The 25,189-nt window shown below is 42.7% G+C and overlaps 1 protein-coding gene across 3 annotated transcripts in view; it reads left to right on the forward strand.

Moving 5' to 3' along the window:
- Positions 1-25,189, forward strand: part of tox2 (TOX high mobility group box family member 2) — a 136,765-nt gene that overhangs the window by 44,153 nt on the left and 67,423 nt on the right. For all 3 annotated transcript variants that reach the window (XM_069678994.1, XM_069678993.1, XM_069678995.1), the window contains exon 2: positions 18,076-18,168. In XM_069678994.1, the coding sequence (XP_069535095.1) occupies positions 18,127-18,168 (42 nt within the window). In that variant the 5' untranslated portion in view covers positions 18,076-18,126. The remainder of the gene's footprint in view (positions 1-18,075; positions 18,169-25,189) is intronic.

Genomic DNA, 25,189 nt, shown 5'->3' on the forward strand with positions numbered 1-25,189 from the left:
ACCAAGTTGTATGAAATACTTGCTCATAGTGTTGTGGAGGCAAAGCTATTAGCTCACTCACCGAGTCCCGTGGTCAGAGTTCTGTCCGGTTCTGATCGTAGAATGAGTCGTTCCGGTGAGATGCCGGGGTCGTGAAACCAAAACGTTTTACCCTACAAAATCAACACGCAGCGACGGTGATCCATTTCAACACAACATCATCGTCCTCTGATTTCATATACTGCGCCGTTCTTTTGGCACTATTTTCTCTCATGACAAATCCAGTATCACTACGCCTGCTGCAGGCCGGTTTCTCATGCAATGTGATCCATCAGCTGTTTCTAAGAGAACGCGCTGGAAGTGGAGTGAAATGTACTGACCAGTGTTTGTAGTTTTGTGAAATTTAAATCAAATTCTCTCATTTTGAAAATGTTTGAAATAAACACATTCACATTTTTAAAACAAAACCATCAATACAATATATCTACATTTTATTCACAGCATGAAGCACCAAAGAGTTACTCTGCAGTCATTGAGCCTCACAGCGAAGCACAGAGTGGACCTGATTGTTTCTGGCAGCGCTCAGAAAGATCTCAAATTAACACCCAGCAGAAGCTAACGTTAGAAACCTGTGAACGCTGTAAAAAAGGCCAAACAGAACGACGGCCGAGCTCGCAGCGGCTCCGGCATCTCCAGGTACATTTGAATATGAACGGCCCCGACTGAAAGGTTACGACCCATAAAGAGGGGGACCGATTTGAGCGAAAGCGTGCAGCAGGGGAGAAATGTCAGAGTGAGAATGGCAGGAAATATGTTAGTGACAAGGAAAAAGCTGCCCCTGGTATTCTAGAGCCCCGATGAGTAAAAATAGGGCATTGGGCAAGAAGGCAGGAAACCAGCAGAGCGAGGCCTCTAGTAGGAATTTCTTCTGGGGAGGAGAGATAAGGGACTTAACTCCCTCCTGTCTGGGCCGGCCGACTTTAACATGCGACATGTGATCGCTGATCGCTTATGTAGAGATGGACAGAGAGAGGAGATTGAAGAAGTGAATAAATGATTTGAGCTCTGACTGATGTGTGTGTGTGTGTGTGTGTGTGTGTGTGTGTGTGTGTGTGTGTGTGTGTGTGTGTGAGCAGTGAGGGACTTCTGTGTGCTTTCTCATGACTTGTCAGTTATCGAGCATCGACAGGACTTTTTAATTAGGTCAACACTTGTGATGGAAACCAAAGATCACGCACACACACAGGACACACACACACACACACACACACACACACACACACTGAGGTAATGGCTAAGGAGTGGAAAGTACCGCGTGTGTGAGAGTCTGAGGTTGCTCAGGTTAAAGAGTGGAAGTTAGACAATAAACAGTGGCCTTATCAGACTCCGGGCAGAGCTTCCAACCTGATAGCCCAACATATCACTGCGACTATTAGAAACAAATATGACCTCTACACCACTTTCCTCCGCCCGCTCGCTCCCATGAATACACAATTCGGATAAAAAGGACCCTCGGTGACGAGTCTGTGCGCTTCTTCACTGTCCTTTTGCCTCTTCACACCCAGCGTGCTGCGTTATTTGATTTCCCTGTACTTACGTGACAGCAGCCAGACAGGATTTATCAGGACTTTTGAACAAATCAAATTCTCAGTCCTGCTGGAATGTGAGATCGATGCCCCAGCAGACAACGAGGTGATTATCATATCGTTGATTACAGGAATTTGTGCACGCTGTGGCAAGTTGTCACACTCGTGGGGCGTTCACTGACAGCTACACAGTTTACAGTCTGACCGCTTCTCATAAACTGTGGGTGGCTCAGGAGTTCCCGATGTTGATCTCGTGCAGGGACAAGAGTCAGAACGTGCCAAAAAACTGACTATGGGGGCTAAAAATAACATTTACAGCAACAATAGAAGCCCCTGACATTCATTTATTGTTTTTAAGAGTTTCATTCCTGTTCTGAGATCAGTTATTTCCTAATGACGACTGTTTGCTGCATGTCTTTCAGTAGGAAAATTAAAGGGGGCATAAATATTTTGAGCTGTTGGATAAAAATGGTGAACGTTTTCTCGACCAACGGGCTGTTAAAGAGGCTGCTGACAGACCTTTTCAGTTTGCACGAGCTTATATTCAGAATGAAATCGACTCCGTCAACAGCTCAACAAAGCGTAAACTCTGGAAGCTGGAAAAACACGTCTCATTCCTGTCAGCATTGTGCTGCTCTGTTTGTGAAACGCAGTCTGCTAGTTAGAAAACATTTAATGGCCCTGGAGACGGAGGAGGCCGTGGGAGACGTTGATCAACTTATAATTCAGGATTTTTGGAGTCAGGATGTAATGATCTGATTGGTCTGACTCAGATGGCTGCATGTTGGGACCATACACTGGTAACCCTAACCTGGGCTGATCTATTCACTGTAATCCCATGTTACATGGGCTCACTTCAACAGGTGACTCTTATAAGGAGGAGCCGCCCTGCCTGCATGACGGGAGCTAAAGTGGCGACTGTTTGGAGGTCATTTCTGCTTTCTACTCCGACAACTTCTACAGCTACAATATGATACTGAATGTAGAGTAAGATTCAATGGTTAAATAAGTTCATCCTTTATTGATCCCGGGAAGGGAACCTCGGGTAACAGAGGGACAAGCATCCCGAGCAGATTCGGTGCCTTGCTCTAGGGCGCATCGACAGTGAATTCCTGCAGACTGAGCTACCGTCAGTCGAAGCGATTAACTGCACGCTGCCTTTGTTTACATTTTCCAGGGCAGAAAATTAAAGTGAGAGATACATGTGACTGTTAAAGAAGACAGGATGAGATTTTAAGTTTAAACCACCACTTAAGCATGTACGTAGCCAAGAGAGATGAGGTACGGCTTTGTCCACAGGGGGCGCCAAAATCAACACACACCGAAAGTTCCTCACAGCAGCTTTAAGTTGCTGTCAAACTTTGCCGGTGAAAATGTGAAAAAGCGCACTTCCGGTCTTCTGTTGGTCGTATGAAGGGATCAGAATCAAACTGAGTTTGTTCCATTACCAGTGAAGAGTCCTCAGAGCAGCTGGTTCAGCTCAGCAGGAAGAGCAGACGCCTCATGTACAGAGGCCAAAGTCTTCAACGCAGCGGCTGCAGGTTAGACTCCCGTCCTCTGCCCTTTGCTGCCCCACTCTCGTCCTGTCTCTCTTCAGCTGTCCTATTAATAAAGGGCACAAAAATGATCCTCACAGTAGGTTTAATCAAGACTCCTCACAGTCGGCTCACTCATTATAAGCGGAATCAGATTGGAGCTGCAGATACCCAAAGCCCAGGCTCGAGTATTTGGACTGTATTTCTTATGTTCAGGAGTTCTTCAGACGGAGCAGCATCCCTGTGCGAAATACGCTCTCTGATAATTAGCACTGAAAGACAGAAGTGCTTGCATTGACAGGAGGACCGGTGTTACATAAACGTCCTTACGTGTCCTTGTTGTGTCCACTCGCCGTCATATTGAGGACACAGCCTCCCCTCCGGCTGCACCGCTGTATGAGACAATAACCTAAATACCTGTCGGATCTCTCTCTCTCTTTCTCTCCCTGTTTCTTAACCTCGCTCTATCTCTGTGATCCCATTTCATCCTCGCTCCTTTTCTGTCTTCCCCTCCTCCCTTACCTTCACTCCCTCATGGTCACTCTCTTAAGTGATTGCTACATTTCATCTCACGGTAAATCGGCCGTCAGCCCGGTGAGCTATCATTATGCAAATGATGGGCAATTCAATTTCAGTTGGTCGGAGGGGGAATTTCTAATTAGGGTGAGGCACAGCACTCAAGATGGAGAGAAAGATGTAAAGGCAGAGAGAGAGAGAGAGAGAGGTGCTGTGAATGGATAGGTAAAGAGAGAGAAAAGAGGAGAAGTATCCATCCACGAAATCAACACCTGCATCACAATTATTCTCTTCAGTTGGCTGCGAGTTTCCTGCCTTCTGTTCCCGTTGTTTTTTTGATTTCTCTTCCTTTTCCAGTAAATTTTAATGAACTACCGGCTTCTAGAAAAGTCTCATATAAAAGCTTTATCGTCCTCAGGGCCGCATGCATCACCTTTTTACAGTCGAAGCCTCTGAAAAACACTGTAAACTCAACTCACAGAAACACACATTGTTACTAACCTCATCGTGATACTGTGTTGTTCTCAAATTAGCAAAATGACGGTTTCACAAGGGGGGGGAATGAGGGCTGCTCAGTGTAAACTATAAATACCGTTTGACTCATGTGCTACTTATATCATTACCACAGTCTCATAACATGCGGCCGGTCTCACTCGCTGAGTATGTCGGGGGTTTCATACTTTGAATCTAAATGTGAATAATTCACATTGTTAAATATGTTCAAAGAGTTTCCTCTGCTGCTTTTAAGTGAAAGTAGTCAAAGGTGAGTTTCGTGTCTCGTCAAAGCGAGGCTCGAGTTAGCAAACAGGTCGTCAGGTGAGCATTTCAAACCACACAGCATTTAACATAAGGATGATTAATAAAAATCACGGTGCTGATGTAGCTTTGTGGGTCATTCGGCGCCGGTGTACAGAGGCTACAGCAGGATCATCTCTCGCCCCCGGCCCTTTGAAGCGTGTCACTGCCCTTTCCTGTTTCCAACACCATCGCCCGTCCTCTCTGTGAGCGAAGGCATTAAAGGCCTCTCCAAAAAAACATAAACACTTGTTATATGGTTAAACAATAGCCAATGTTTGCAGAGGATGAATCAGTTGTCAAAGTAGTTTCTGATTCACTTCCTTCTGATTGATTATTGGTACATTTTCGTCCCCACATGGCCGACACGATGCCCGTTCAGTTTAAAGGCCTCTCTGTGAGCCTTCACATGTTTCTTATCTGAAATTTAGACATTGTGCTTCTCAAGGCGAGACAGTGATCTGAGGAGTCGGGGTTGGACTGAGTCACGTCCTCGTTTCTGTCACTTACAGTTGAAGTTTATTCAGAAATGCATTTGCATGTGTAGTTTCAGTGAGAGTCTGGTTATCTGAACGGAGGCTCGAAACATGTAGATCAACTACTCATCTGAAATCTTTGTGCATCATACCTGTCATTACCGAGCTCTCCAGAACGAGCTGATAACAAGACGTCAGATAAACACACATGCACTGTGTACAACACCTTAATATGAACATGCATGCTCAGTTTTTTGGCACAGGTGGGGCTCACCTACGGTTCTCTCCTCACAGCATGTCTTAAGCATTTTTTTTTTTGTCATTTAAATTTGTGTTTATTATAATTATTGACTACATACAAAAACAAACGATACAGAGGTGATACAGGATTTACAATCCTTCACAGTCCATAGAAGAAAAGAACAGGGAAAATAAGTCTAATAAAATAAAAAATTAAAGAAATAAAAAAATAAAAAAATAAAAAATTATAGAAATAAAGAATAATAAATAAATAATGAAATAAAAAAGCTATACAAGAATAATAATAATAAAATTAAAAATTAAAGAAATTAAAAAATAAAATAATAAAGAACAATAAAAAATTATAGAAATAAAAAATAAAGAATAATAAGAAAATAATGAAATAAGAAAAGCTTTAAAATAAAATAATAAAAAATACAATAAAATAAGTAGAAAAAAATGAATAAATAAATAATAATAATAATAATAATATGATTTTAAAAATTACACCTGTGCACCCTAATAAGTCACATATCAATATATGTATCTACACAGACATGCACTTACAGTTATAGTATGTACACTCACATGAATCCTTCATGCTCTATCCCCTCTTGTTGTAACACCTCTGATATCGGCCATAAAGGCCTTCCATACACGGATAGTTTTGCTTTTTACCCGAGACATCATGTTTTCACAGTCTCTGTCATGAGACTCATTTTAAGCATAACTGATAAAAAACGACGTGATTTCTCCATGTTGAGATTTAACATGATGAACACAATTAATAAATGTGCAGAGACTGCAGGTTTCTGAATCACATTTTTAAAAGATTTTTCATGATGTCGTCCTGCTGTCAGACTAAACCAGAGCTGTGCAGCGTGTTTATTTTGATGGAGTATCTTTTTTTATCTTCCCTTCACTATAATGAAGCTCCGGGCTCGTCTGTGTTTTTTTACTCTTCCTGCAGCCCAGAGGGACGACGCGTTTCCTGCAGGGAACAGAAAGGAGAAAAAACCTGGTTTACATCTTGATTAAGTGAATGTGTGTTTGCACACGCAGGTCGTTTGTGTGGCTGCGTTTAGTTAACAGTCATTTAGGATTTGATTTATGTGTTGGTCCATTTTAGTCCCGGATTCACACACTGTCCACTCTGTCTTTGTGTGTGTCTGTGTGTGTGGGTGTGTGGGAGTCTGTACACATACTAGCATGGATGTTATGACTGTTTTTCACATCCAACACACATATCAGAACATGTGTAGGTGTATGAATGTGTTGGGTATCAACCATACATTCACAAGCATCACACTCGGGCACACACACACACACACACACACACACACACACACACACACACACGGCACAGAGGATTCGGCTGAGATCAGCAGCTCACCCTCGGCTGTCAAATATTCTGTCAGCACAGCCCAAGAATCACAATTGGACTCTTTGGGAGGCATTAATTCAAAGCACCGTAACAATGCTCTCTGAAACCAAATCAACTGCCTGTAGTCAGCATATCAACTCTCTACTAACTCTCCCCCTCTATCGCTCTATCTTTATCCCGCTCTCTCTCTCTCCCTCTCTTCTTGCCAGCTCTACCGCTCTTGGTCTCTCTGCTCTGCCTTTGCTGCCTTATCCTCACAGCCTCTCTCTCTCTTTCTGTCTCTCTGTCTCTCTCTGTCTCTCTCTCTCTCTCTCCTCCTCCTCCAATGTGTGATTGAACTTCTAAATATGTTGCCAGAGCTGACTTACTGTATAAGGCTGCCTAACATGGACAGCCACTTCCTCTGCAGCTTGTAAAAGTCACACTTTTATTTCAAGTAAATGCATCTGAAGTTACACGTAACGAAGCATTTCAAATGTGTTTATTTACAGGCTGAAGGGACATTTTCCCTCCAAGGATTTGGATTTGAATTCCTTTAACCAACATTTTAATTAAACCATTTTTTAAAAACAAAAACATTTTAAAGTTGTAATCTCAAAGATCTGGCTCCGGTTGTAACTCTTGATTTTCCTGGCTGACGGTCGCTTTCCTTTTCAGACTGTTTGCTTCATCTGAGCGTCGAGTTTGTTTCTTCTTCTTTGGATTTTCACTTCTTGTTGAAGTTGTATCTGTAGTCATCCATCTTTTCTTTGTTTGTTCAGCCATAGTAGATTACTGTTTACTCGCAACACTTGCAGAGAGCGGAAAAGCAGCCGCTTAGCTCCGCCTACCCTCTCTGGCAGACCAACCACTGCTGGCTGATGGAAAACGCGTCACTAACTGGGCGCCGCCACAGACACCCAGCCCATAATAATACTATATACTGCAGATGCAAAGGCTTTCATCAGTGGGCCATAAACTAAGACAATAGTTGTATTTGTCACAGAATCACAGAACGTTCTCTTTAACTTCCAATCGACTACTCGATCATCAATATTGGTAAACGTCTGCCTTCCCTCCTGCGCCGCTCTGTCCCCGTCTCTCCATCAGCATCCCGGCGTTGCTGAAAACGCCTGTAACGCAGCACAGATGGTGTTTTTCTGTTAAAGGGAACATGAGAACATTTCTATCACAGTCACAGAATTTCTCATGAAATCACAACACAAATGCAAACTGACATTCGTGAGTCTCGGCAATCCCAATTTGTTCAGGAATGATCCTCCTCAGCTCCTGCCTGCATTAAAATAATCGCGCCTCTTGCATGTCGCTCCTGTGGAAGAGGAAGAAGAGGAAGAAGAGAAAATCCCCTGCTTTTGTATTAGCTAAATCTGCTCCCCGCCATCTGTTTTCTGCCTGTAACACAGCAGCCGTGGCCAGAGAGGAGCTTTCTGTTGTTGCTTGTAAGTTGTATTGTTGTAACACCGTGTTTGTTTTTGCCTTCAGGAAACCGCCTCATAAAAAAAGATGAGGGTTTCTGGGAAAAAAACAACAACAGATAAATGAGAATGAAAAGTTTCTTTTCTTTTCTGTGTATGAGAGAGAGCGAGGACACACCGCCTGCACTTTATTAATGTGCTCCGTCGCCCTCGCTTTGTGTCAGACTGAATACACAAGAGCAGGTGTGTGTTTGTGAGACGGTGAGCAAAAGTCTGTCGTCACAGGTTAAACAAGTACTTATTATTATCAGGTCTTAAAACTGACTTTAATGTACATTTCAGGCATCATTCATCAAACATTTGTCTTTCTCTGAATTCTCTTTAAACTCAACCACTTTAATTTTGCACTTTGATGAATCCTTCAGAACCTGCTCATCATCATTAACTGGAGCAGAAAACGTTCCAACTGTATGAAGAGTTCAACATGCAGTTTTTAATCCGCTCTGCTGCCTGCACTCAGTGTCCAAACGTCTTTAGATGTTGATGTAGACTTTTCTCTGCATGTACCTGAGAACACGCAGCCGGCCTCGACATTGTTTCTGTAGATACAGGATCTACTTTCTGCGACAGCCGCCTGTAGCTGCAGGTAGACACGCAAAGTCGAGTTAGAAAGAACAAGAAAGAGACGGCGAGAAACTTTGAAGGGTTAAAGGAAAGAAAGACGACAGTAATGATCAGCTTCAAAAACGGTCACGATCAAAAGCAAATGTGGAAAGTTTTTAAAGACATACATGAACATGTTCCCACTGATTAGAAAGCTTCAGCATTCATCTTCCAGGCAAAGCCACGACTTCTGTCCCCTCGTCACGGAGTTTTTGTGACGTCATCATGTATGTAAAACAGGTAAAAACAAAGGCAGCAGGGGGCAACTGCAATCTGCCCACAGGACGGGGGTGTTGTTTTCCTAATCCAGTTTAAATTGATCTAAAATCAAAACTAACAGCGATAGCATAACTCACAGAGCTACGATAACCTTTTAGGCTGTACTCATTTAAGGAATGAGGCATTCGAGGTCCCCTCAGAGATAACATCGCAGTGAGCAACGCCACCAATCTACGCCACCAATCTACGCCACCAATCTACGCCCTGGATTTCCATCACAGATGAAACATGACTTTGCACTCTGCTCTTAAAAGTGAGCGTCTAAAACATTTACATTCATCAAAAAACTTTCAACAAATATTTCGTGAATGGTTTCGGATCAATATGTTGAATTTGCAAAATCTAATGAAAAAGCAGATTTTCTTAATAAATAACATAATTATCAATAAATGATGGTTTATTGATCTGTATAACCTTTGAGCTTCGGTGGCTCAGATTAGAGATAATTGTAATTTATATGACAGTAAGCAGAAATACCCGTTATACAGAGCGGAAAGGCAGTTAATGATGTTTATCTAGTCCGCATGCAATCATTAAAGTTCATAAGTAAAACAGTAAGACACAGTTAACTCATTTAAAGGAACATTTACATTATGTTCAGTATCATGGTTTAGTTACAGTTTATATTTACAGTCATTCAATAAGTTAAGTTTTTGATTTCTTACTTTTATGTACATGAAACATTTAAATACGTAAAATGTCACCAGTGGGTCGGTGACTATATTCTTGCTTCCTTGTAACTTCCCCTTTAAGCGGCTTAAAGGTTAATGAGGCAGCAGTCAGACAAGCAGAGAAACACTTCTTCCACCTCTTTTGCATAACTTTTAAAGTGGACTAAAGTGGGTTTTTTTGGTGTGGAATACGAGCGAGGAAACTCATATGCACTGCAGAGGTCAAAGGGCAACGTTAGCAGGTTTGCAGTTTAAGGAGGATGAGCTTCAGTATATTTGGCTTGTTGTTTTGTGCTCGTGTGTAAACTACAATCCGCTTTGACTCGTGGAAACACAAAAACATTTGTAGGAATATAAACAAAAACAACGAGAGGAAGGACGGGGACACGGTGAAGACAACGGAGGAGAACAAGAGAAGATAGCAGACATGCAACACGGGCACTTAGTGTTAAACTGAATTTGAATCATACTGTTATATAATCACTTGTTCCCACATTAGAAGCTAAGCATGTCCGCACACACACGCACACACAACACACACACACGAGTTTACAGGAATGGATGGAGAGTCTCTGCAGAGGCTGCGGTCAGCTATAAATAGCCGACGCTCAAACGCTGCTCTCGCTGGATATTCCCAGCGGTGTGATCAGTAGTGGAGTGTCAGGAGTGGCCTGAGGCAGGTAGCCCCCGGGTTCATGTCCTGGTTATGGTCGAGCTGCTTAGGCCTTAGATGACATCTTGTTCACACACAAGCACACAAACACGACTCCTCTGACCGTCGGTCTGACTGATGGTACCGGTTTTTAAAAGTGCTTTCAGGCTAACACAGCCACATGAGACGTAACACACGGGACGTGTTGGTTTAAAGCTGCGCCAAACTTTGTACTCTGTAAACATATACATGTCAATATGCAGCACGCAATCCAGGTCAGTAGCTTCCATCCTATAGTAATCAATGCTCTGTATTGATTCACTTTATTACACAGACAGAGGCTGAGAAATAGTTTAAAACACACTTTCACTGAACGTGAAGCCGTATATAGATTAAAGTTTCGTCTCTGTTCATAAATCATCGTCTTTGTTATATTAATATCGTTTAAGTGCATCCTGTTCTGTAAAAGAAACAACGCCAACAGTTTGTGCAAAGTTTATCTGTTAGAAGTTACTCCTGGTTAAAGATGCCGTGGAGGAACTCAAAAGTTTTCAAAGTAAAGTGCATCCTTTAAAACTAAGTTTATATAAAAGTCTGCATACAGTGAGAATCAAGCCTGAATCATTCGTCATCAAATTAAACAATATCACATTCAGATCTAAATTTAAAAAGGAAAATGATTCATCAAACTGCAAACCAAAGTAGCACGCTGCACTTAGTTTTGTTTCACAATAAAGTGTCTTAACAACCACTGAAAAAGTGATTCATGCTCTGTTATTGACTGTCAGACCACCGCGGCTTCATATCACGCTGATATTATGTAACATGTTTATGCAACAGCATCGACAGGATCGTGTGTTTTTACCGTTACAATATCAGGGAGCAGAGCTGAACAGTGTCTGTGTGGAGGGTTTTGTGTTATTGATCTGAATGATGTCAGCGTGCGCGCATTGTTGACTGCATACTGTACATACAGTGTGGGGCACTGTCTCCATAGTGTTTAAGTACAGTACGTGCATGATTGTGTGTGTGTGTGTGTACCATAGATGAGTGATAGGGTTTCCTCATAAGCCGGTCTGGGCCTTGCATTCCTCTCATCGGTGCAGTCTGATGTGTGCAGACCTTTCAGCTAATCTGGGAAGAATGTGGGCTGCAGACACACATGTGTTCCATTAAGTCCAGATCTGCGTAAATAATATAACATGCAACAGCTAACGTTACAGGTAACTGTACCCCCACAGCTGTGCCTCTGGCTTTACAGTGCACCCCCACCCGGCCGGCCCCCGCCTATAAAAAGGCAGCGCTGATATCTAATGAGTGGATGTATGGTAATGCCTGCTGCGCTTCAGGCTGCTGATGTGGGGAAATAACCGTGATTTATATTTATTAGATATCAGAACCTGGTGCTGAATGGATTTTATTTTGCATTGGGAATAATAAAAATCTGAAAACAATATATCTTTTCTTTTTCTCTACTTTAATGTTTTTGTGTTAACATAAAACAGCGTTTCCTGTTTAACGTTGTCGTTACTGTGTAAAGGAGGACAGTCAGTACGTGTGTGTTTCATATGAGCTATAAATAAGAAAATACATAACACTGATGAATTAACAAAATATATAAGACAGATTTAAGATAAGAGAAGATCATCTTTTATTGGTCTCCAGCGGGGAAATTCATAAGCAGCAACATAAAGACAAAATAGTGAATATGTAAATACAAATAAAACTAAGAATAGATCCAATAAGTAATAAAAAATAAGAGGTATAAACACCTGCTGTACAAGTAGTGTGATTAATAGCAGCGACATTTAGCAGTGTGAAATAATATGACACCAGGTTTAAGGTAAAAGATGTAGAACAATATAAAAATGCAATAAATAATAAATAATGTAACATGATGTAGTGCTGCAGTAAAAACAGAATATAACCGTAGTGTGGTTCATCACAGTATGTATGTAATATGATATGGAAATGAATCGTAATATAAAAAGAAAATTGCAACCATTTTGTATAATTATAATAATAATAATAATAATAATAATACAATAAACAGTGTGGTATGAATAATAATTATAATAATGTAATGTACATACAGCAGTAAAGACAGAGTATCAGATGTTATATGGTGTAGTACAGTTCAGTCTGGTACAGTATAATAATATATATGTATACAATACAATAATATAATATACTATATAATATAACAGTAATAATATTAATAACAGAATAAAGACATGTTTATACCACTATATTTATATTAACCTCCAAATTATCATTATCATTATCATTATTAATATTGTTGTCATTATTTATTTCGGTGAGCAACTATTTTTCGCCCCCTCCAAAAAAACCACAAAAGTTCTGTAAACATTAGAAATAAATACATGTTGGGACAAACCAGCTGAGCAGGTGTAGGCTGAAGGTGGGGCTTGTTCTGCCGACCCTTTTGTTAGGCCACCATTTAAGTTTCATTCACACCGAAACAAAAAGTTTGTAACATTTCTGACAAAAAAAGAAAAGTTCAAAAAGAGGTAAAATGCTTGATTGAAATCATTTGATGGAGGACAGGTGTCTCCTTGTTTTACTGTTTTAACAAAGAAAACAGTCAATCTATGATACATGTGTGTTTAAATATAAACTACAAATAAAAAACATTACGTCAGTGTCGGCTGGACTTGATCAAACAATCGCTCATTGTGGTGTGAAAAGCTGTAAAACAGTCGCTAATGTTATGAAATTATTAAATTATGAAATTATGAAATTAAGTATTTAGTTTTTTTGACCTTTATTTTGAAAGGTTATTAAAAAAAGAGACTTTTTAAGACATCAGCAGCACAAAACGGAAACAAAGACAGACGGGACCATGAACCGTAGAACATAAGTCACAAAAACCAGCCGTGCAGGAGAAGTCAGATATTAAAATGTGATGTCGGGGAAACACCCGGGACATTCTCGCTCGTGCTTGTGTACAATGAAATTAAGTTTAATTGTCTGACACGATCTCAAGCTTTTGTGTTCATAACTCACATCTGCACATGAGCTAAACTTTGTCACATGTCAGGGGTCGTGCGAGAAATCACATCACAACGCCTCCCCCTCCCCCCATTGTTAATGGCTCTCCATCCAGACGGCCGTCATTGGCTCCCCGTGTTTATTGTCTGCTCAGCTCGCAGTGATTGGCTCGACCCTGCCAAGCGACAGCACAATGTTTGCTTTTGCTGTCTGCTGGGGAAGTCCCTCTCTGTCCTCAAACATGGGCCTGGCTACAGTAACTGAAACACAGTTCAGAGAGGATACCGGCCTCTTCCTGCACGGTGCCGTGCAGCATCTTGTGGCTGAGCACCAAAAGTTAGGCAGAAAGTTAGACAGATTTCTTATACATTTATGTATTTATTCTACCTTTACTTTTCTTAGAGAGTTACAGTTGCATGAGGAAGCAAGTGAACTCTGCCTTCCGCTCTTTTTTTGGTCAGATCGAGAGTGTGGGTGTGCAGGGTATAAAAAAGAAGGTGTCGAGCAAAGCTGGTAAACGGCTGGCAGCATCTGTTTTGGAGGAAATATCACACCGAATCCAAAGAGCCAGCCAGAGAGTGAAAGAGAGGTGACGAGGGTGAGAGCGTCTGAAGTGAGGACTGCAAAACAAAAGAAAGGTGTCAGAGAACAAGTGTAGAGAACAATGCTTCTTGCACTTGCAAACCGTTGCGAGCCAGCGAGGAAATGTGAGGAGTTTGGCTGTTGCCGTTCTGGGTGCCAGCACTCCTAATGAGTCTGTCAGGGCCAGTTAGCGCGGCCAGGACTGCTTGTGTCCCCTCCAGGCCGCAGACAGCTGTTATTAGCCCCGTAATGGCATGCCACAGGGCCAGATTAGCCTGGCACACTGGAGAAATATCAAACATTCACTTACTGTGGCTCCTCCGCTGGCTAACGCTGCTGTGCTGCGAGGCATTCATTTAGCCGCGATGCTGGCAAGCTACCTAACAAGCCACGAAAGAAAAAAGTGTCCATTGAGAGAAGCTGTTAGTGTACAGTAGCTGCTCTGCGAGGTCGGCAGAGAAAGAAATGTCTGATTGAGGATGTACAACAGATAACATGCTGGATCCTGCTGCTGATTATGAGCTAGAAACAAGTTGTTTAATGTCAGCTCTGCAGACAAAGAGTCCCTCGCAGACCTTACAGTCAGAGGTGGCAAAAGTAGACACATTCTTAACTCAGGTAGAAGTACGGAGACGTGTGAGAAAAGAGAAGCACTGATTCAACTTCTTAATGAAGTAAAAGTACAGGCTTTGTGCTCACAGTATAACAGGAAAACGAAGCCCTTCATTACTGTGTGGACTGTTAAACAGAAATCATCCTAATAAGTAAAAAAAATACTGGAAATGACGAAGAATAACTTTGTTGGATGAGGAACGCTGCTCTGAATCTGCTCCGATAATGTCAAAAACTCTGGCAGTGTTTGGCCACAACCAGGGATGGATCCAGAGTCGCCTGGGCCCCAAACATCCTGAACTATGATTGGCTATTTGCCTTGTCAGAGGCGGGACCTAAATCACTAACTCAGGCTGTGTTGCAGCAGGCTGCACATTTCCTTTTGTTCTCTCAGTTGTTCCTCTGGATCTTCTTCTCAAACCTTCTATTTGAGTCCGTAATTAATCTCAGAAGATTTATATGTTCTCACTCTGTTGTGTTACTTTTTAAAGTTACGAAATATACACAGAATTATAAAACATCTTTTAGATACTTAGTTAGTAGTTAAAGGAGGTATGATGCATGGAGATAGAAAGGATAAATAAATGCGATTTTTCGTTTGTGTGTGTGTGTGTGTGTGTGTGTGTGTGTGTGTGTGTGTTTAATCTTAATCTATCTTTCACGTCATTTTCATCACGTTAGGTCTGATGTGATCATGTGATGCACTCGCGGTTACGCCGAGAAATCGACTGTTCTATGTGTTTCTGTCTCATCCGTTGAGTTTGAAATCAGTCTTGATGTTGGCAAAGCAACAATCAACAATGCAAAGTTAAAATGATGCAGTAAAAGTAAAGCAACACGCCTGTTGTAAAAATGTTGGCACCGTCCCCTCTCCGCTTCTCCGACATTTCCCTCTGTGCCAGACTTCACTTTCCTGGACTAGTTTAGTTTTGCAAGTTTCCACGACGACTTCTAAGATGTATATGTCGCTCTTTTGACAGGCGTGTTTGTCTCTGTGCAGTGGCAATGACACACGTCCAGATGTGGATAATTGCAGACTCGGTCTCTCAGCTTGCCTTCAAAGCTTTTGGCCCTTGTTGTCCCTTCTGCCGTGTTGTCCCTGTCACATCCCTCACATTGCTCCTACTGCTCATGTGCAGACTGCATCTCGCGTACACGAGCTTAAAGTATATCTCTGGCTTTAAAGTAGAAAGTTTTTCAGGTAAACTACCTGTACCTAAACAATCTACTAGGTATAGAAACACAGTATTTGCACCTTGCTACTTCCCAGCTCCACCTATAGACAACAAATAAAGTAGAGAAAAACTAACTTCACATCTAAAAACAAACGTATGGGGGCTGAGAGTTTGTGAGTCTGAGTTTGTGTTTGTTTGGACGCTGCAGCAGCGAGCAGAGTTGTAAATGAGCGCTCTCTTTAATAATGCTGTGTCATCATTATGCGAACCATATCGACAAGATGGCCACTGCTGTCTACTCATCTGTTTTCACCTTTCATAATGAGCACAGGAAATCAAAACCTTACACAGCAAGAAGTACACTCTCACTGTGCCTCAGGGGAAAGCCTGCACTGTATACAGTCTGTGATCGGCCTACACCATTAGATCTGTTAGGACATACTGTACACTGCTCTGCATAGAGCTGCTGCTGATAGGGAATAAATCATGCTCTTTGAGCCCGTTACTTCTTCAAAATGTTTCATGCATGGTGTGTTACGTAAGCGTTTGCATACATTGCTCGTGGGTTTCACTGCGTGGTAATCACTGTGCATTTACTCCCATAAACACAATCTGCAAAGGTGCGTTTACGGCGGCTCCACTGTGAACTCTGAAGCCGTGTGCTCATGTGTGCGCTGGATGTTTGCCTGCAACATGTGACTGAGCAGAAGTGAGAGGCAGGGCCAGGCTCGGTTGGTTTACAGGTGTGTTCTCACTCTTGTTAGAAACAGTTGGCTCACTGCGTAGTGAATCTGAAGCCCTGCTCTTGGATGCACGCTACTTAAAAAAATCAAATAAACAGATAAATAATCAGGAAAAATAACATTGTGAAATGTTATTTAAGACATATAAAATGCTCTGCTTGAAATAATAAATTGTGTCTGATAAGTCTTTTTCTGCAAAATACCTTTAATTACCTTGTGAAAATCCTCCCAAGGCGTCTCCTCCTTCTTCCTGACTCTGCATAGGCCCCGCCCACAATGCAAATTTCCAAACGCCCCCTCCGTCGCAGAAAAACAAAGCACGTCTCTGCCATCGTTTAGTGGCAGCTTGTTCAAACTAAGCTAGCTTGAAATGTAGTAGTTAGCATCAGTAACGTTAACGTTAGCAGTCAGCAGTGAGTTTGCAAACATGACGATGATGGTTACAGCTGGCTCGCGCATCGTTGAAGCGGTTGCCATAGGTTACACAAAATGATACGCATAGCGTCACCCCACAGTAACGGGTTTGGGTCCTTAGGTTTGTGACGTCTCAAACCTGCCAATCTGAACACGTGTTGTTCAGCCTGTCCTTGGTACGCTGCAGGTTAAAAGCAGACAGGCCCAGCCCTGGAGATGATGCTGATGTTGTCCCTGATGTGTCTTGTAGCTCATGAAGAACACCACATGGAGATGTTCACAAGGTTAAACTCTGGGTTCTCACAGGAGGGGGGCTTTAATTCATCTTTTAAAAAGGAACTTAAGTAGTAAATTGGTGTCCGTGTTGAGGTTGTCAGAATGAAGCCTGTAACCAGCAGAAGAATAAGAGAGTGAGAAAGATCATGTGACACTTCTCCCCATCGATAACCTGTGCATGTGTGTATCTACATATTAAATGTATGTAAGTGCAGCAAAGTCATTAAGCACTACACATGGCAGAAAGCAGTCCAAGGATAAATGCATGTTTTATCCTCTTCCATATGAGCCAGCTGCATTATTTATTTAACAGCAGGCACTGAGAGACGCTAAAATAGACTCTCCAACACGTGAATTAAAAAGCTCATTTCATCAATTAACACACACAGTGGGTTATCGTGACAGAAACGACGCGTAAACTGTTGACCAGATGTTTCCAAAGAGAGAGCAACAGAATATCAAGGAATCGCTGTGAGATGCGTGTAGCTGAGAGTAAAGTGAGGAGAGAGATAAAAGGCGAGGACTGAGATAGAGAAAGTGGATCCCGGGATGAGCCCCCCGCTGTGACTGTGGGCCACGGTGTGAACCCCACTGAGCCGCGCCGTCGTTCCTGGCAGGGACCACTTGTTGCGAATAATTAGCTTCGCCAACAACTGAGGGTTTCGCCACCGCCGCTTCTTCAGGTTGTGTTACATAGCTAAAAACCCACATGGGGGGAGAACAGGGAGGAGCTGGCACACTTAAAACCCACAGCACTCTAATTATCGGCTGTGTAACGTAAAGAAAGATGGAGTCAGTCAGAGAACAGTGGAGCTACCAAACACAACAGCTTAGCTCCATTAGTGCCGCTACCGAGCAAACATTATCCAGTTATTATGTGTGGTACATCAGCATGAGGTGATGGGATTTAACATGGCAGCCAAACATTACTCTAACTGTCAGAAAGCACAGTTTGTATGATCAGTGGAGGTCAGAGTTTAAAGGAAATCAGGACCTCTTGACTCTGTTGTTATTCATGTTCTTACACTGAACAACAAGTTAAACGTGCTTCTTTCTCTTTCCTCTTCCAGAGCAGATACGGTGCTGCAGATCGAGGTGTGAGGCTTTACAGTTCCCTGCCCATGCGCCCAAACCCTGACGGCAAGAGACTGCCCTCTACTGGGGTAAGACTCATCTCTTCCTGCCTTCTCACCCCCCTCACCCCCTCTCCTCCCTCCCCCATCGGTGTCATCCATACCTTCATGTACCTACAGGCTTAAATTATCCATACAGCGAGAGCATCCAAAGATGGTTCCCGTGGTAGAGTGAAGTTTATGGTCACATGACTGAAAGCTGCTGCTGCTTATCACCAGTACATAGACTCAAATCATGGCCTGACAACAACCCCTTCTTCCTCTGTTGCTCAGTCCCCCATCCTCAAACCATCACTACCCACCACAAGCTCCAAATAAAGCACCCATCTGACTCGGTGGTTTGTGTGGTATCTGCCTTCTAGCTTCTCGTTTTGCTGCAGCTGATAGGCCAAGCAACCGTCCCCGGCTGTGTTTGTGTGCGTGCAGAACAAAGGCGTGCAGCGGCTCCGTGGATACGTCGCTTCTGACCTGTTTAAGCTTAAAGAAAGGGGAAGGACAAATGTAGATTGAGTGAGAAAATTAAAACAAACTTTCTCTTTAAGTCTGCTGCTTTTGTTGTAAAGCAGCTGCACTGAGACTTCAAAGTCTCAATTTTCAACTATTTCATTATATAATTGTTCATGAGGACGCTGAAAAAAAGAAAGATTACCTTTATTGAAGTTAAGTGATGCAGCACTTGCAGAACTTTGACTTTGACAAAGTGCTGGAACAGTCAGTCTACTTTGTTTGTGACACCTTTCTTTCATTTTTTAATAAAATAAAAAATCTCTCAGTTTTGAGAAAATCATAATTAGAATCTAGCTTGTCTTGCTTTTATGCATTTACGTAACAAAGGGGAGAAAATGAAAGAACAATAGAGCAAAAGGAGAGAATTTAATTTCATATGTCTCCCTTTTTCATGTCTCACTCCATGCAAGTGCTTTTTGAATTATCTCTTCTCTGCTCCAGGGCTCCATGAGAGGAAGAGTGGGTGAGCGAGGGACAGACAGAGGAAGTGAGAGAGAGAGACAGAGAGAGGGAGAGAGAGACAAAGCGAAAGCTGTGTAATATTGTTGGTGCGCACCTTTTTTTAATTACAACAGAGATTGTATTGATGTCTCAGGCCACATGTCCTCAATCATTTATCAAGGGGGGAGAGTGCTAACAAAGCATTTCTAAGAAACCCATCCTCTCCCCGGGCCTGGAATCATACGTTATCTAAAGTGAATATTGTTAATGCTGCTTCTGTGGAGAGACCCACTTACAAATCACGGGAATGAGTTCCTTGTCAGCGCATGCATGAGGTAGTAAAGATATATGTCCCCTCTCATCTGATCCTCTGTTGAGCAAATTAAAGTGTGCAGCTAAATCTCTGTGCAGAAGTTGTTTATGAAACGCAGATGTTAAAAATGATGGATAAACATGCATGTAAGAAAAAGAAGAAGTTGTTTTATTCTGCACCGACTTAAAGATTACACGATTCATATATAACAAAACACACAATATAGGAGACACTCTCTGGCTGTCAGTCTTTCCGTCTTGAAGTTAAGCACAAAGCTTGTGCTGGAGGTAATTAGCCTAGCTTAGCTTGAAGACTTTAGGAAAGGGGAAACGGCTCGACTACATTAACCATCATCCCCAGCGCGTGATCACTTATACTGCACAGTGTGTCCCACAGCTCTGATACTTGTGGTGGTAGCCGACGGAGAAGGCCGCCATTACCTGCCGGCACAAAAATGGTCTACCTGGCCTGTGCTCGAAAAATATCCACCGTTTGCGGGTCCTCAACACGCGTGTGCGTCTCTCTCTCTGTTTCTTTACAGAGCATGTGCGACTTTCAGTAGGTGAACAGGTAGGGGAGGGGCTAGGTTACACAGTGCCACTATTTGATCGATCTCGGATGACGTCGTTCTCTCGGATGGATTAAAAAAAGCTGAATATACAATGACGACGTTAATATTTTATAATAATATATAATACTGGGCCCGCCCAAGTAAAGTCTACGCTGTAAACCCGGATTTGATTTATAATAAAACTCAACTGAGTTGACTTTAATTATTCTTACTTAAGTCATTTCTAAAGAAAATGAGTTGCTATTGAGCCCAAACGAACACGTTAATCATCATGTTAGGCAGAGATAACTTAGCATGTTGCGTTCCTGTAGGAGAGGGGAGGGGCTCAATCGTTCTTCTGCCTAGCAACAGGTCTTAGCCAATGACGGTGGTCCTCGGGCTGTGCAGAGTGCGGAGTCTGCTCCAGCGGCCCACCATGCCTCGTGTCCCATCATGCTTTGTGCTGGACTGGACTTCTAGTTTGTCTAGTTGTTGTACGTGTTCTGAACATTGTCAGAAGTGTGTGCATGCAGAATGTGTTGTTTTATGTTATTTAATGCTATTTTATTTTAGGCTTTGTCTACAACATGACCGAGGGGAACACTGTGTTTTATTATCGTAGCTGTACATGAAGAACTAATGTCACCTGGAGTGTGTGTTTCTTACTGAAATCATAATCAAATAAATCACAAGAAAAGTCATTTCTAATATTAACAAATTATTTTACAGTGTTTAACGTTTAATTTAAGTGATCTAATGATTTTGAGTAAAGACTATTAAAGTACGCTTGTTTTGCCGCTGCATCTAATTAAGGTTCGTTGTGTCTGTAACTAATTGTCGTTAGTTTTACCGTGTGTAAAACCTAAAGCAATTTAAGGCAACGGGTTTCTAGTGAAGTCAACTAGCTCGGGCTAAGGGCCCGATCAGACAGAATGTGTTTTAGCAGCTGGAGGCTTTTTTGTCTTTGTTTTCAATGAGACGCTTTTTGCACGCTGCTTTTGCTTTTTGCAGAGCGCCTCGCGTTTTTGAGGAAACGCTCTGAGCGCCTCGTGTTTTAAAAACTTCAACTCAAAGCAGAAAAGCGCCCGACATCATTGGTGTTTTTTCTCATTGTCCAATCGGATGAAAGGAGAGGCGGGCCTTCTGACAGTTTACAATATAGCGGTTAGTTTAATGACAGCTAATGATTCGGCGGTTGCCTTAACAACAGAAGAAAAAAAAGCCGCAGCGAGCTGCTCGTTTTTTTAAGGCTTCACACAAAAGGCAGTGCGGTGCGCCTCGCGTTTTACAGCCTGCAAAACGCACTCTGTCTGATCGGGACTTAAGAGTGTATGTGTGAGAAACCCTGCTGCATCTTGTTTTTTACAACGTACACAAACACAAGTTTATGTTTTTTAAAGCAAAAGAATCTAAGAAGTCACGGCGCCCGGCTGTTATTCAGGCAAGTAAAGCCTCCGCACAGAACGGTAACTGCATGAAGAAGTAGAGAGAAAGGAACACGTCCAAACCGCTGAGTTGTTTTTATTCAGCATCAACTTGAAAATGAATTCTCTGCTTGCTGCAATCAGAGGCTATAGATTAAAAATCTACAAGGAGACAAATGTGCTGATTTTTCTCTCTGTGTGTTTAGACACAAAACTTGAACCAAAGGTAATTAGCCTAGCAATCGTGAAGACCAGAAGCAAGGGGGAAAAGCTAGCCTGGTCCTGCTAAGCTAAGCTAGGCTAACTGCAACTGCAAATATAGTTACAGCACAATAAAGTAACTGAGGAACTACAAGGAGAGGGACCTCTCTAAATCCCTGAGCTGTTTCTGCTCAGCGTGAGTTTACAGATTACATCTCTGAGAGGCACAGATTAGTATTCATCGAGAAAAAAAACAGAAAAACAGAACAAAAGGAGACAATATGTACCTTTTTTTCTCTCACACTCTGGTTTTCTGTCATTTCCTTCTGTGCGTAGCGTCAGTACAGTAGCAGACTGTAGCTACAGGCTGCATGGAGAGGAGGAGAATACAAACCACTTAACATGCAGGAGGAAACCAGACGTTTTTCCATTGCACTTATCAGGTGCTGCGGTGAGAGCAAGTGTCAAGGTGCACTAGGTCCCTGCCCCCCCTCCTTCCTCCCTCATTCTCACCCCAAGCTCCTCTCCTTCCTCCCCTCTTCCTTCCCCTGCTGCACACTCCTTTTATTTTCCCCCTGATCTCTATCTCTGTCACCCCCCTTTGCATCACCCCTCCACCACCAGCTCACCACCCTCAGTTCAGTTAAAAGTGGGCTTGGCACTTCCGCAGCTAAACCCCCCCCCTCCTTCTCCTCACCACCACTTCTTTTCTCTCTGTCAAACTAACCTCCAACTCCTGCTCTTCACCTCTATGTTTCCTGTCAAGGTGCACTGCCCACCTCCCCCTCCCTCTCCCTCCCTCCCCAACCACCGGCTCTGCCCCCGCAACCTTTTCCTTTTCTTTCTTTCAACATCAATTATGGCTCTAAATGCCTACAGTTCATTTTTTAAAACGCTCAGTGCAGAGGGCGCGACCCCCAGCGCTCTGCGGTGATCCTGCCACCCCTGCATGTACCCGAGTGGGGGGGGGTTGTTGTATTAGCAGCTTTAAAGGGAATCTCTCCTGTAAGATACAATTTACCTTTAATGTGCATTTTGGTTCATCTGGATTGGACTACAGGAGTACATAACCCAGATCACACAGTGCACAATGTCCCTTATACATAAATATGTTAGTTAACACTGAGTGTTAGTGAGGACAAAGCTGGGACCAGGTTGTTACTAGCCCAGGTTAGGGTAAAGACTAGAAGCAACATGTCGCCTAAAGCTCAAACCAGCACCATTAACATTCAATTCTTCACACGTTGTTTGTTTAAAGTGATAATCTCAAGTAAATAAATGTCTGTAAGTCTCTCTCTCTCTCTGAATAAGGTAACACATGGTGACTGAGCCTATGGCCCACTGATGAAAGCCTTTGCATCTGCAGTATATAGTATTATTATGGGCTGAGTGTCTGTGGCGGCGCCCAGTTAGTGACACGTTTTCCATCAGCCAGCAGTGGTTGGTCTGCCAGAGAGGGTAGGCGGAGCTAAGCGGCTGCTTTTCCGCTCTCTGCAAGTGTTGCGAGTAAACAGTAATCTACTATGGCTGAACAAACAAAGAAAAGATGGATGACTACAGAAACAACTTCAACAAGAAGTGAAAATCCAAAGAAGAAGAAACAAACTCGACGCTCAGATGAAGCAAACAGTCTGAAAAGGAAAGCGACCGTCAGCCAGGAAAATCAAGAGTTACAACCGGAGCTGACCGTGGACGTCACACATGCAGCACTGTCTGGATATCTGGGAAGTGTGCTCCTGCAGTTACCGTTTATCACCACAGGTGGCGCCAAAGAGAACGAAACTGAGATCTTTGAGATTTTCACTTTAAATAAGAGAGATGTAACATGCTAATTAGTGATCTGAATGGATTCCATAGACAGTCTTGCTAGCTGCTGCATCTTTATGCTAAGCTAAACTAATTGCCTCCTGGTTCCCTTCCCAGCAAACTGACTCGAGAGTAATATTATCTCACTCATAAAGACAGCAAAGTTTTTGTCATCTATAATTGAACCACAGGAATCAATAGAGTCATTGCCATCAGTAATCAAACTACAGATATCTGTATAAAAAGATTCAGGTGATGCACAATGAATCTGAGAGCTGCATGACTCGAGGTTTGCTTTAGCTCCGGTTGGATGAGCATCAGTGTTTTCTTAGCAGGGAGTCAAACAGTTTGAGCTATTGTTGTAGTTGTTGTTATTGTTGCTGTTGTGTTAGCTCGGCTGGCTTGACAGTGATACATAGGGTGAAGGTTGAGAATGTGCTATAGTGCAAAGATGACAGGATCGTTTCAGGACTCCTCTTTCTCTTTCTGCCTCCCTTGGCTTCTACATGTCTCTCTCTCCCTCTCTCTCGCTCCCTCTCTCTCTCTCCACTCTGCCTCTTTGTCTCTCTGTCTCTTCCTCTCTTTCTTTCCATGCTGATTTGGAGCCTTGCATAGTCAATTATGTAGGGAGTGAAAGATGGAGTGGGGGCTCCTGCTTCCATATTTTGGTGTGATATTAATATTGCATGAGTGCAATTCTGTAGCGAATATCTAAGAGACTGCCTATTAAGGCGGCAGCAGGAGAAAAATGTGACAGACACACACACACACACACACACACACACACACACACACACACACACATACTGTACATGCATACACAGGCAGCCAGAGAACAGGGGTGAATCAGTCAGGATCAGGAGCAGCTTGTTATAATTAGTGTTTTCCACATTTATTTTGGTGGGATAATAAGAGTGACTCATTTCCCAGTTTAATATGTCATGTTTGTTTATCTTGACATGGCTCACATCACACCGTACAGTGAGTGTGTTTGATGTTGGCGAGAGCTGAGTGATGTTTCACTGTAATTGTGCTAAGAATGGAATATTTTAACGAACCAACTGTATAAACAAACAAAACGCAGACACAAAACAAATGCCTGCTGCAAGAAATAAAGAAAAAATCCTGCCAAGATAATTGTAATATCGCAAAGCTGGAGTGATCTGATGGCAGGCTATTTGTTTGGAGCTGCTGGGTGAGTACCAGCCATGCATACAGTGAGTGTCAACAGTGACAGGCTGAGAAGGTCCCGCGTGATGGCTGAGAGGCTCGGCGCGGACACTTGATGCTTTTTGGGTGCTAAGTGGTGGTGACACGGGACAGCCTGTGTCAGACGTCTCATTTCATGCCCCCTCACACTGTCAGGAGGATTTCAAATGGAGGTGTCATGGATACGGCGCTCATTAATACTCTTATGATTAGTGATAGCAGCAGATAAAGTGATCAATCTAGTAGTGTTAGGTGACATGGATGAAAACAATATGACAATATAGACAATATAATATTACATGTTTGTTTAGTATCATGAGAAAACTTTATATAAACACAGATTGATCAATTGGTTTAATGATAATACAAATTAATCCACTGAACTGTGCTTCGTTTTTATGCTTTACATCAGACGTTTTTACATCATGGGCTGCACAGTGGTGCAGTGGCTAGCAGCTAGAAGGTTCCTGGTTAGAGTCCCGGTCCTTTCTGTGTGGACTTCCTCCCACAGTCCACAGACATGCTCGTTAGGTTCTTCGGTGACTCTGAATTGCTCGTAGGTGTGAGGGTGAAAGGTCGTCTGTCTCTGTGTGTCAGCCC

Source organism: Semicossyphus pulcher, unplaced genomic scaffold, assembly GCF_022749685.1.
Source record: "Semicossyphus pulcher isolate SPU_LCO1_2020_fin unplaced genomic scaffold, fSemPul1.0.p SCAF_3, whole genome shotgun sequence".
NCBI lineage: Eukaryota > Metazoa > Chordata > Actinopteri > Labriformes > Labridae > Semicossyphus > Semicossyphus pulcher.